We start from the raw sequence: 13,552 nt of genomic DNA, 5'->3' as shown, positions 1-13,552 counted from the left end.
TCCCCGGCTTATTTCGGGTATCAGGAATTCTTTTCAAAAGCTTTTGAGTTACGAACTCCAGCCCAACTGTCCCTGATCAACACCAAACTTTTGATGCGAGGACCAATTGACCAAACGCTATTAAAGGAGATCAGATGTCACATTTACGGTGCACCAGATGAGAGGAGAGATCGTAGGCCTTCAGTCATGATGGAAGCATTTATGTGGTTGCTTCGGAAAATATATTACAGCATCCGCTATGTTCGGCTGTCTTTGTTAGGCTCGGATATGATATGAAGTTACACGCTTGTTTCAAGTCTCTGAGTATTTTTTTACTTCTCCTGGCAAAAACGATCACGCCTTTGACTCTATATGAAAGTAATTCTCCATGATACCCATTAATAATTCATGTTCTATAAATCATTGTACCAAAAGAAGGGAGTCTTATAAATGAATTTGAAGCATTAAAGTTGATTTTGCAGCCTTGGACAAGTTTAGAAATTAAGAAACAAAAAAAAAAAGACCCCACGCTGTAAATCCACACGAGTAACTCCAGCAAGCAAAGAATCTATGCTTGAAAATATTGCTGGTTCTTGATTCTCCAATATTCCATGGCTCTCAAGTCCATCTCCTAAATGCGAAAATAGGAACATCAAAGAAAAGACACTAGACTTGCATAAATTAAGGGCTCATCCTCTGTCGGCACCGAGACAGCAGTTGGATATGAATTTGCCCGACAATTTCCAGTTTATTAACAAAGATGAATGCAAAGTTCTGATGATTCTAACATGGTTGGCTGGACCAAGACCAAATCATGCAGTCCTGTTTCTGGAAATGAGAATTTATGGCCCTTAATGAAGAATCTGGCTGCCGTAGTCCTGGTTGAACTTTTCATAGCGGTGGGCATGGAGGTGGGCTGACGGCCTTGTGTTTTTCAAAGCCACTTCAATATCTTGGACTGTGAGTGGACCAACTGGAGGCAGCTCTGCACACAGGTTAGTGACATTCAGCAAGTGTAAATTGGTACAAACATTCATGATGCTGAATGTTTTGGAAAAAAAAAAAAAGCTTGCACTATTTATCTATATTACTTGCATGCATTCAGCACAGCACCATGTATATGAGAAAGACCATCTTTATGTTGATCCCGGATATTGGAGAAGATCGAACACTTCTTCCAAACACTTGTCAGTGACCCAAGTTATGAAGCAAAATGCCCATAGCAAAAGAAGTTGCCTGATGGATCATCTCATGATTCTCCCTTGACAAAAGCTAAAACCATTCATCAAAAACACCTCGACCAGGGATCTTGGTTTGGCCAAATTGGATACAAGTTATGCAATGAAGTCAAAGTCTTCCGTCAAGGATTCAGTATAGAGAATAACTGGGGATTAATGCTGAGTGGTAAATCTAATCTTGGAGATTCTCTATTGAGTGGTTTCAGAAGGTGAGGTGCAAAAACTTCAAACATCTGTTCTGGAAAATCAATCGATGCAAATTGAGAAACTACAATCAGTCCTGACTAATACGCTTATTCCACTTCAGTGAAAAACTTTCAACGCCACCAGTGCTGGTCCCAGCAAGGATGGAAAACGTGGAGGGTTGATGTTAGATTGACAAGCCAGTCATTAAACTGTGTCAAACTATGAAATGGATCCAAATTCAACTTGGAGAATTAGAATACATAAAGCCAACATAATAATTCGGACAAGGCTGGATGGTTTTCAGGGGCCACAAAAAAGAATCATGAAGTAGAATACTCACCATCCTCATGGACTGGTTCCTGTTTGTCTTCCAAAAGTACCATTAACCTCCTTAATGGCTGCATAGCTGCCTCCTTGCATACTAATCGGATGTCCGAACCAGAGTAGCCTTCTGTCTTTTCTACAAGAAAATCATGTGAAATCTGTGCTTCCCCAGGAACCGATGGCAAAAGTTCCTCAAACATTGAAAGCCTTGCTTCTGGTTCTGGAAGAGGAACAAGGATCTGATCGAAAATGATCATGGAAAACAGCAGAGTGCTAAAAAAAGGCGAAAAAAAAAAGAGCAAGCTTTTTCAAACAACACTACAACATGGTTTCAAAGTCTCCAACATGACCAAATGGATCAGTGAACTAAAGCTGTTGCCATTTAACATTCTGGCCAGCAGAACAAATTGATCGGTCAATAGCGCAGGCTATTTATTCCTTTAACATGTCTTAGAGCAAACAGATTTGGTTAAAAGGAAATTCTAGAATCACTTAGAAGAAAACTCTACAACTGCTCCATGTATCAGATAAAAAACGGCATATCTGAGTTTCTAATGGCATCAAAGCTGGCAGAAAGGTAATTTTGGACGTGAAATAAAATTAAGGGCGGACTATTTTTCTGTCCACTTTATATTCCCTTTCCTTCATTTTGAAATTAACCTTCAAAAAATGATTTTTTTTAAAGACCTCAGTTTTATGCCTGAAAATGATGAAAACTGTGTTGGGGCCACACACTACAGGCGATGTGACCTAGAGCTGTATTTTGAGAAGAAAATAATGCCAATATGCAACTGTTGATCTATGATCATACAAATAATTCATGTTAAGGATACTCGCTTTTCAAGACGCCGGAGCATAGCTGCATCCAATTCCCAAGGTAGATTAGTTGCAGCTAAGACGAACACAAGCTCATTTGTCTTTGTTAAACCATCCATCTGCATTAAAACCCAAACAACCAATTTGCATTGAAGTGATGTAATATCCTTATCATAATTTTGGTGCATGCTAACATCAAAATACAATTGACAATTATTATTTTTCTTAGACACAGCAAAAAACAATATTCAAGCGAAAGAGAAAAACATGTGTTCCTTCATGCTTATAGCTGCATCAAACCACTAACTCAGAATAGGTCTTTCTTTCCTCAGAAAATTTGGTTGGTTTTGAGTCATCTGGTGGTTACAAATAATATGAATCAAATGGCTCTAAAGGCGCCATGGCATTTTTGGCTGAATGCATGATAAATGATTCACAGATCAAATGCGACTCACCTCTTAACAGTTTTTAAAAGATATATAAAACAAGCCCTTTACACTTTAATATAAACTTCAAAAGCATGCATAGAAATTCATGAATGCATATCAAAATTTATATACACTCTGTTGCTAAACCTACTTTTTGGAGCTCAAAGAATACAACAACATATATACGCCTGTGAGACCAACATTTATACAGAAAGAATTTTAAGTTGGTTTGAATATGATGGGAATAAAAAACTAAAGTACTGATACCAGAATCCGTACTGGTAGCTTACTGGTATAGACTGATCTGGTAAAGTCGCATACAGACACATGGTACACTTCTTAGTGCCGGTTCAGCAATAATAAGGGTGCAGAACAAGTGCCAATACAGTATCAATAAAGGGGGTGTTCTGGTATCTATATCTTACCTGCATTGCCACTATGGACAATTTGCATTGTCCAGCAATACCTAAACCCTTGCTGGGTTGGTTGTTCATTGTCCAGTCTTTATAAAATTCTTGTTCTAGAAGTAATTGATGGTTAAATTGACTTGAAACAAGCTTCCCTCTCACCAACAACTTTATTCAAGCTAATTTTCTTTGCCCATATAAGTGGAATATTTTTTCTTGTCCTGGGAACTGAGATAACACAAAACAACGCAATATTACCTGTATAAGGAGTTCGGTCTTCAAACGTCGACTAGCTTCATGCTCACTTCGTGCTTCACCACGTTGACTAATGATTGCATCAATCTCATCAAGAAATATAGTAGATGGTGCATGGTGCCTGGCGAGCTCAAATAAAACTTTGACTAGCTTCTCTGAATCACCTGCAAACTCATAAAAATTTAAAGATTGATATAAATCCACTTTTCAATGACTGATCAGATAAACCAATAGAAAGGATATTACAAAGAAATACACTTAAAAATATTACTAGCATCATCTTCTTCAGATTAGTTGTGTTGTTTAAATAAGGGTAAGTGCCAGTCTTGTGGGAACCTATCGACCAATAAAATTTTCTTTCCCCATATATACAGTAACAAAGAATTCCATAGGGAACAGAGAACTCTATCATGTTCTTTATACAACTCTGCTGCTTCCTTTATAGCCAAATATCAGAGGCAACCTTTGCAAGTTAGACATAAGATCCTTGTCTCCAATGAAACCGTCAAGCTCTGACAACTTCAAAAGGAGATGAGTTAACTGACCAATAATACACCTTTCACTGACCAAACTACCTCTTCTTCCTCCTCTTTTTTTTTTTGAGTTCCAGATGAAATGCTAAGATGGAGAAAAATATATGCAAATTCATCAGCGAATATAGTTCTTATTCACTGCCAACTGAAAAATTTATTGATATGGAGAAGGAAATTCAGGACAGAGAATGAGGACTACAAGATTTAAGAACTGCGAAATACAACAAGAAAGGACATATAAACTAGAAAAGCCACTCAGGCAGCTTTAGAATTTTGACAGAAAATATCATAAAGTTTCAGCATTATGTAACCAATCTACAAAAATAAAAATTTTTAGTCACTATCTATAATGGAGCACCAGAATAATCCTATCATACAAACTTTACTTCTTGTTGTCACAGCCATCTTTATGAGCGGGAAACTAAAATAATGATGATAAACAAGCATATCACAGGAGTGAGAGCTGGAAAACTATGATGTTATCACAACATCTGTAAGTACATGAATGTCTATTCCACTATCACATACCACGCCATTTGCTGACAATTGATGATGCTGAAATATTGAAAAAAGTAGTCTTGCATTCAGTAGCCACAGCTTTTGCAAGCATCGTCTGGTATAGAGAAGTTAAGATTCAGGTAAGTAGCACATTTAACTGGTCAAAATGCAGCCCATATGCATGCTTACATACATACATACATGCAGCACACACACACACAGAGAGATAGATACATATATGTTATCATTGCTAAGATTAAGATTGAAAGATGCACGTTAAGGACATTTGTATGGATAAGGGTCATGGACCATTCTTCGTCATGAATTACCATATACTTAAAAAGTGTGCCCCTAATCAAACAAGTGTGAAGTTATCAAGCGCAATATAACACTTTGATCATAGAAACTAAAGTGCACACTCTATTATTCAATGTCATTAAAGAGATTAGTAAATAAGATGTGCAAAGCAAGTGATTGAACAAGAGAAAACACCCTTAAGGTGATAAGTGTGAATCAAAAATAAGATAAAAAACTTGAAAAAATCAAAACACCGGCATGCTCCAAATATTGGTATATAATTTGAATGACTAACTATTCTGTATGATTGTGATATTGTGATAGAACGCTAACTGAAACTGCAGAGGTTGTGATTGCTATGCGTAATTATGGATAGATGGCCAGGCACTTCAACTAATGGCCAATGAATGCAGCCATTTTGCATTTTGAGAAGCAATTTCATTGAAAATTATTAAGGGAAACAAATATCTGGATATTAGACATCAAATTCTTCAGAAAAGATGTGAAGGGACAAAAAAGACCTTAAAAAAACACAGCTGGCAAAAGGCAGAAATGATACAAAACTTTCCTCTCAAAGAGTTAGAACCTTGCAAGCAAGAGGATACCTCCCAACACCATAAGCCAACGACCAACATTATAGTCTTCCATAGTGTCCGAAAAATGTCAATTCCAGCCTCAGTTTTTGGAAGATCCTCCTATACCACACCTCCCATTTCTACGAATATGGCATAATCTTCAGATAGATATTGGCTACAATACTAGAATAAGGGTTTCAAAGCAAGAAGCCATGGCAACATGTCAACCACCTCCGTAAGAACCAAGTCAAAATTGTACACCATCATGTTGTTCATAAGGATGAGCAAGCATTTTGTATCAAATAACCAACATTTTCTAGAGATTTTCCATTGTGAACAACCTATCCAAGATGTCCATTTAAACAGAAGTATAGTTTTGTGCAGCTCATTCAGGTTTTGAATATTTTCTTCTTGAATAACACACAGCTACTCAAAAGTGAGAAAGGTATCACAGGACTGCACCAAAATTATCCTTCCACATCCCATCTAAACTTCTATCACACTTCCTCTCCGGTTTAACACTATCCGTGCACCAAAATTTAACTTTGTACACCCTCAACTGCCTGCGCATCACCCCCACCCAACCACACCACTAAAAAAACCAATCACCGCCAATTTCTCTCATATATTTCTCCAATTAGAAACTCTCCTTCCTGTTGTGGAATTCTTTTACTCCATTATGCCTACCAAGGTGTTTCACTACTCTAATTACTCTGCCTTTGATCATGACTTCAGTAATTGCTAACCAATCAGTGTTAAACTTATTCTAGTGCCCTTGTAGTGAACCTCCTTCTTGCATCCTAAAGATATACATTTGCCTCTAAAAAAAAATCTCATTCAACATACAGTTTCCCTCTTCTATACTCCTAAACTTATCCCATAATCCTTTAGCAGTGGTCTCCGAGGAAACACTAAATAGGACCAGGTAATGATCAACTGTCGCCAACGTATCCCTCTTGGTGAATCCTTCATTTGTCATAGTAGGAGGCTTTCCTCTGTCTTCAAGTGCCATGTCGAACTCATCCTTCACTAACACAGCCTACATCTTTAACTTCCAAAGTGCATAGTTAGTGACATTAAATCTAGAAAGTTAAAATCTAATTGAATCGCGCACTGTCTCAAATAATCTACCATTCCTAGTTCAAACTCTGATATCAATTGTTACAACCCCAGAAACAACCGACTAAAATAATAGAAAAGTAACAGAGAAGAAAACTCATGACACACCAAGATTAAATGTGCTTCATCCAAAATCCTACATGGCTTCTTACAAGCATTCATGAGGAGAAAATAACTCGGAGAAAACTCTCAAGAGTTTTTAATACAAGAGAAAAATTGCACCGAGAAATTCATCGAAGCACTCAAAGAGATTACTAAGGATTTGAAACTCGAGATAAGCATCAAGAAAAATATTTTTCTTATCTCTCTTCTCTTTCTCCCCCTATCTTCCTCTTTTTCTCCTCTTCCCTTCTACTCGTTCTCTCTTTTTCTCTTCACTTACATCTAGCCAAAAGGTTTCCACAGAACTTTGTGTCGTGCCCCACAAGGATGCCCATGGCTCCCTTTTATAATAAAGAATAGGAAGCACCATCTCTCCTCTCAAACCAAAACAAACAAGGACTTGTATTAAGTTCAAGTTGGAAACAACTGGAACTTGTTTCCAGTATCAGAGAGGTGTACCAAGAGTCCTACTTGGACTCAAACGGGGCAAAAGAAGCCATTTTTTCGAAGACAATATTACCTGGACATGTTACCGAGCTCTAAATTTTGACATGGGAACCTACAAACCAGACATTGCCACATTTTTACCTCATGGATGTCTCTATAAATAGGTACAGAAATATGCTTTCACTAATAATCAACTGGACCTATTGCAAAAAACTTAATACAATTTTAATCAATATAACCTTACTCAACACCTTCTCTAAACATGAGTCAAAAAATTGTAGGATGGTGATGTCATCATATTTTGGATAATTGAAATTATAGAAGTTTGCTTTTTTGTGAGTCCAAGTGTCTGAACCAACTACAAAGTTAAATTTAAAATTCTTGAGCATATCAATAATATTTAAGGTTCTTTTAATATAATGTCTCTAAGAGGATTTACATTTTAATTTTTTAAGCCTATTTTTCATCGCCTAGACTATTAAACATCTGGTCAAGATCAGCCTACTTGTCAAGTGGTCAATTTAGACTAGTACTCTCCAGTGTAGTCCAGAAATGAAGTATTTTAAACAGGGAATAATGGGGATGAAACAACACGAAACTTGTTTAAGCACCCCACGTCATATATGCAACTGAAAATTGAAACCAGTCTAGTTGAGACAATTCACTCAGGACCGAATTTCAAAATATATGCATCCATAACTCCTAAAATGTTATGGCTTTTGGAGCCAAAACAATTATCTGATATCTACTGATAAGATGGATCCCCGTCTTAAGATTTGCTGCCCAACAATCTCTCTGTATGAAAAGTAAATTTGGAAGCCATCAAACCTAGCCATTTTAATTGAATTTCTAATTAGACATAGTCTTCATGAAGGTTTGAGACCACTTTCTCCAAGTTAATGCTACATCCACTAGATTGCAAGAATACCCTTCCAGATGCCCGTCACTTATTAAATCTTTCACCATAGATGTCTTCACTGCACCTTACCATGCTCTACATACACCTAAGTCCACCCAAAATAACTCCTAACTAGCCCCTCCTCAAACAAGATAGTCTGGGAAACATGGTCTAAACATCACACAGATAAATATATAGATATGTAATGTAGGCTGTAATAATAAATGCGACCAAATTCAACCACGATGACATGATACAAATATTTGATAATGCACGGGGTAGCTACATATGGAATGAAGAAACGAGTACATGCAAGCTATCACATGCATATCAGATATGACATCCAAAGGAGAGGTTCTGGTGCTACAAAAAAATCAAAGGTAAAAGTTTGACCTGGTACTGGTTTGCATAATTATATCTGTTATACATTATAATATAAATTAGGTTTTGTACCAAGGCCAAGGCGGTTTTATGAGACTGCCTCGAGTACACAACATCAATAAAAGATGACTACTAAGATACCATGAAGAGCGCTACAAAAGATAACTTACTCCAGAAATTGTTGTTAAGATGTGTACGCTTGAAGCAACTAAGTTGACATTAAATTGGCATATAGCATCACTTTATTTACTTAGTGTAGTGCAAGTGAGTTGTACAAAACTGAAAAAAAAAAAACATTTGAAAAAAGGGTAAAAGAATGAAGTTTAAGTACTTATGTGTTAAAGCACATCTGCAGTAAATGAGATAAAAATGATTCCCATTAAAGTGTATTGCAATGTACAACCTTCCCTGTTCCTGGAGGGCCAAATAACAAGATGCCTTTCCATGGAGTAAGAAGCCCAGTGAAGTACCTAGAAATACATGTTGAATGAAAATTAATATCAGTTCTCAAGCAAATTTTAGTTCAAAATTACAAATCTAATCTGAAATTCAGCATACTGATCTAAAATTTTGATCGATTGAAATTAAAAGTAGCAATATCTAACCTGATCGGAACGGAAACAAAATAAGAATATGTGAAGACTCAAAAGGGAGTCCCAATGCACAAAGTTCCCACCTTTCCGAGGTCTGGGGAGGGTTAGATGTATGTAACTTTACCCCCGCATGTGGAGAGGGTGTTTCCATGAGAATATATGTGCGAAGACTAAAGAGGTAAATCGTCACATTCCAAAATGACAATTAGTAGCTAACATTTATGCAAACAAGCAAAAAGTTTTTTAAACAACTTAGGTTTCAAAGCTTCTGCTTCTTCTTAGTGATATTGTTAAAATTTGCTTTGATTATTTCCTCAAATGATTGGATGCATAGTTTGTTGCTTTTGAATTCTACTTGCCCTATTGTTGATGCGAGATCCACATTCCTCTAGTAAACTCCTATATCTTCATAATTCAACTCTAACAGAAAGCCACACATCTAGATTTTTATTACTCATCTATATATAGTCAACTAACAGGTGTTGATAAGATATTGTCCCGGTAACTAAATATTATTGCCCCCACACTTCAGTGACCATTTCAAATTGGTTCACAGAGACACAAGTATTGAAGAATTGGAACTACTATACTCATATATTTACATATTTTGTCACTTTGGTCGCACCTAAAGCTCAAATTTCATAGTTCAAGAAATAGTTAAAGGGCTTTCACTATGTAACAAGTCAACTCCTCTGCATAATTTTAAAGGTATCCTTTATATCAAGGCTGAATCCTGCATATATACCACTCCCATTTAGCAAATCTGTTTAATAAACATGGTTTTGATTAGTAAATAAACATAATACGGATATAGAATTTCAAATACCAAACCAATATTTTCTGACATGTACTGAAGATAGGAAACAAGAAAAATGGTTAGTGACATAATACAACCTATAAGCTTTGTCAGTTACTTTTATATGATGAATAAAATGAATATCCACGCAAATCAATTTAGTTGAGGTGCAGGTTATGCTACGTAGTAATTCAAAACTCTGAATTGTTGTTGTAAGAAGCATTTTGATAGTGCATACATGATATTCGGTATACCGTATACCTAAACAATCAAGTCTGAAACCAACATGCAAATGCCAAAAATATATCATAAAAATCAAGATGGGGAGGAACTGATAACCAGTTCTGCATAGCCCATGATATACAACTTACTGTAACTCATGCAAAGAGGTTGGTGTAACCAAAATGAACTCTAATAAAGCCCAAAGGACGAGATATAATCCTGGTACACCTGGTTAATATATTTTTGGAATTACCTAAAACTTGTCTATAAAATAATAAGCCAAAAACCTATGGTATAGTCGAAAGCCAGCTAAAGCATTGAAAGAGATATTAATTGGATATAGATTTTTGAGAATAAATTAACTATTTCATGTGATACAAAACAAAATCGATGGATCATTATGCAATAGAACTACTAAATCAGCAAACAAGATTCAGAAGGGTAACACCAAAAGTAACACTTTCTGGTAACATGTTCTACCAAAACACTTGTTCTCAAAAATAAAACTACCAAAACATTAATTTGAGGTAGGCAAAAAGGTATAAAGAAGAGTTTTTGGATATCTATAGGGTAACTTCAAGAACAGTTTAGTAACTTTGTGCAATCAGTGCTAATCAATAAAATCAAAGGGTCACAAACCTACTTTGGATACTTTATTGGCATGACTACTGCTTCCTTCAGAAGGCGTTTCGCATTTTCTAATCCTTTGATGCTTTCCCACTTTACATCAGGACTTCCACGGATGATGTCTCTGTAGCCGAGTGATACATGATTAGTAAGTACCATCTATGAATATTTTGCGCCATATGGATCATGTCAATGTTGGTATATGAAAATTTAGAAATTTTGAAACTGAAAATTTGAAACTGCTTAGCTGCCATTATCCCTAATACGGACACACTAACCTGCATAAAGTCTCTGCCAAAGTACGCATTTCTGCAGACTCAAAAGGAGGAAGCAGGGGCCTCTGACTGCAAGTGAATTTGTTACATAATTTAATAAACTTCTGAAAATAAAGCAACGTTGCCTGCAGTTTTGTAGCTTGAAAGAATAAATAGATTGTATATGAAATGGAAATTTTCGTGCATATGATAGCTGGTTATTTCAAGAATGCTTTTTCTAGAGAGGGGAAAAAAGAGCAATTTTGTTAAGAAATTTAGTGGAAGGAATATTAAGAAAGCTACTCCAAGATCTTGATCATAATATGAACAAATAATTGAATTTCTCACACAAAAAAAAAAAAAGTCAAATGCGATTAACTGGCAAAAAAAGAGAACCAGAGAATCCAAAGCATTTTCTATTTTTCCTCCTCTGATATTGTAACATGTACAGCAGTTCTGCATTACAGATCTTCCTTGTCTAACAGATAGATATGTCCAGAAGTCCATATTGCCATGTTGTTCATCTTTCGCAAAAATCCTAGACGTTAACCTCAACCGACAAGCCTCATCCCATTATATGGGATCAGCCTCAAGGATCATGGTATGATTCATCAAAGTTGAAGAACTTTTTAAGACCTTGTGCCTATGTTAGTTTTATACGAACTAGTGCCAAATTCCTAAACGAAAGCCCTAGCAAGGCACTTTTATGATGTGATATTGAGGGCAGCATAATTTGGCAAAAGGACATGCTATGTTATGTCATCCATCATTATCAAGAACCCGTATTCATAAAAGGAACCAAAAAAAGACAAAGCAATTCAGGGCAAAATATAGTTTTTGGAATCAAATAACTGCTGAGGAAATCAAGATTTCCACATCACAAAGAGAATGCTGCCAAATTAAACTGGTTCTCTCTCTATACAAGAGCCGTTCGATAGTTGAAACTTCACAACTGGTTGAAATTTTGTGCTGAAGCAAACACGCAACCCTAATCAACATGCATCCAAAGAGGTTTAGGTTGATGGAATCTTACGGCCTTTCCGAGATAACCCCCGGCCGCGCCTCAATTCTTCCCTCCTGCGACTCAGAATGAGATACCATCACGCTTCCGGCTAATGGTAAACGACATGGCGCAAATAAAGCAAAACATACCTGTTGCTCGAACTGCTCGTAAACAGCCAAGTCGGCCGTGTTCTTCCTGCTCCCATTGGCATGAACCGATCCATTCCCATAGCTACCATTACGATCCGATCCGGCCTCTGGCACCTCTTCCTTGGTCTCCTTCTTCCTTCCGAACTTTACGTTATAAAACATCTTGAAATCCTTCAAGAACCAAGAGAACAGCTCATATCATCAATATCTTGTAAGCCACATAACTCCATATCGCGACGCATCTTGAGATCCCTCAAGAATCAAGCAAGCAGCAAACAATCGTCAAATCAAGAAAGCCACACATTTTTGAGGAACCAAGCAAAGGAGAAGAACGGACTCGGAGATAAATCCAAAAACGAGAAGGGCAGGAAACCGAAGGATTCAAGAACACGAGCAGAGAGGAACCATAAATTTAAATTATGTCAACGACCCACGGAAAGGTGAAGCAGCGCCGAGAAGAGAAGCGCGATGAGGGTAGTGGAACCGAGAAAGAGGAGCAACATCTACGCAAGTATCTCGGAGTTGGGGCTGGCGGAGGAGTTCACCTCAAAAGTCCAGCGAGTAGGCACGGGCTCTTCTCCCATCTCTCCTCGGTCCCTCCCTCCTCCGTCCTCTTCCTCTTTAATATCCCTGTCGCTCGCTATCCTCGTGATACGGCGTCCGCAACGAAGAGAGAGAGGGAGAGAAAGGGCGAAACCGAGAAAAAAAGAAGAGAAATTAATCCAGTGACTTATATTTTAATGACAAACGGCAGCCAGGGGCATGTGATGCTAATTTCTCTTCTCAGACAAAGAAATCAGTGAGACCGGCGAGGATTTTTTTTTTTTTTTTTCCTCTCCTCCCGCCGAATCTTGATGTGATCTGGGAGAGCGTCGGCTTCTCCCCAGCAACACCGGAGCAGCAGCACGCACGTGGAACCAAATTCATGGCATCTACTCCGCGGCACATGGGTACTTCGAGGAGGCCACCTGATCCTCGCCGTACCTACCCTGGCTGTGGGCCCTGATTTATTTTGGGTACCGAGGGCAGGCTGGCAGGGACAACGAATCTGTTCTGTAATATATATATATATATATATATATATATATATATATATATATATATATATATATATATATATATATATATATATATATATAGAAATTTAGTTTGCAAAAAACTCTCCATCCATCATCATTCTACTCTACCATATATATGGAAACTATATAAAAATTTAGTTTGCGAAAAATACTCCATCCACCATCATTCTACTCTACCATATATATGGAAACTTAGTTTGCCAAAAGATCTCCATCATCATTCGTTATGTGACGCCGGAGCTGATATTATTTTTTTCAGCTATCATTAAAATTTATTTATTTTTAACATATAATAAATTATTAATAATATTAATATTAATATTAATATATTCAAACATTATTAACA

The 13,552-nt window shown here is 36.9% G+C and overlaps 1 protein-coding gene across 3 annotated transcripts; it reads right to left on the bottom strand.

Moving 5' to 3' along the window:
• Positions 1–423: 423 nt before the first annotated feature.
• Positions 424–13,036, bottom strand: LOC103701169 (katanin p60 ATPase-containing subunit A-like 2). Of its 3 annotated transcripts, none has more exons than XM_008783255.3 (11): positions 12,673–13,036; positions 12,128–12,298; positions 12,009–12,052; positions 11,000–11,065; positions 10,738–10,845; positions 8,887–8,953; positions 4,695–4,779; positions 3,637–3,797; positions 2,561–2,662; positions 1,744–1,966; positions 424–964 (listed from the first exon to the last, which is right to left on the bottom strand). In XM_008783255.3, the coding sequence occupies exons 1-11, from the start codon at positions 12,709–12,711 to the stop codon at positions 831–833; spliced, it is 1,200 nt and encodes a 399-aa protein (XP_008781477.2). In that variant the 5' UTR covers positions 12,712–13,036; the 3' UTR covers positions 424–830. The 3 variants fall into 3 exon arrangements, with proteins under 3 accessions (XP_008781477.2, XP_008781399.2, XP_038986268.1); XM_008783177.4 differs by having other exon boundaries at positions 12,562–13,025; XM_039130340.1 differs by lacking the exon at positions 12,673–13,036 and adding an exon at positions 12,465–12,549.
• Positions 13,037–13,552: the final 516 nt, after the last annotated feature.

The sequence above is a fragment of the Phoenix dactylifera genome, chromosome 9, assembly GCF_009389715.1.
Source record: "Phoenix dactylifera cultivar Barhee BC4 chromosome 9, palm_55x_up_171113_PBpolish2nd_filt_p, whole genome shotgun sequence".
Taxonomy (NCBI): Eukaryota; Viridiplantae; Streptophyta; class Magnoliopsida; order Arecales; family Arecaceae; genus Phoenix; species Phoenix dactylifera.
This window is presented reverse-complemented; position numbering and strand designations above follow the sequence as displayed.

Bases quoted from the DNA above. Each gene is read 5' to 3' on its own strand.
- LOC103701169 (XM_008783177.4), bottom strand. From the start codon at position 12,630: ATGTTGCTCCTCTTTCTCGGTTCCACTACCCTCATCGCGCTTCTCTTC. The intron at 3,798-4,694 runs GTATGTGATAGT...ATGAGTTTGCAG, and splicing joins AATTGTCAGCAAATGGCGTG to GTGATTCAGAGAAGCTAGTC. The intron at 1,967-2,560 runs GTATCCTTAACA...ATTTTCGATCAG, and splicing joins TCCGGCGTCTTGAAAAGCGA to ATCCTTGTTCCTCTTCCAGA.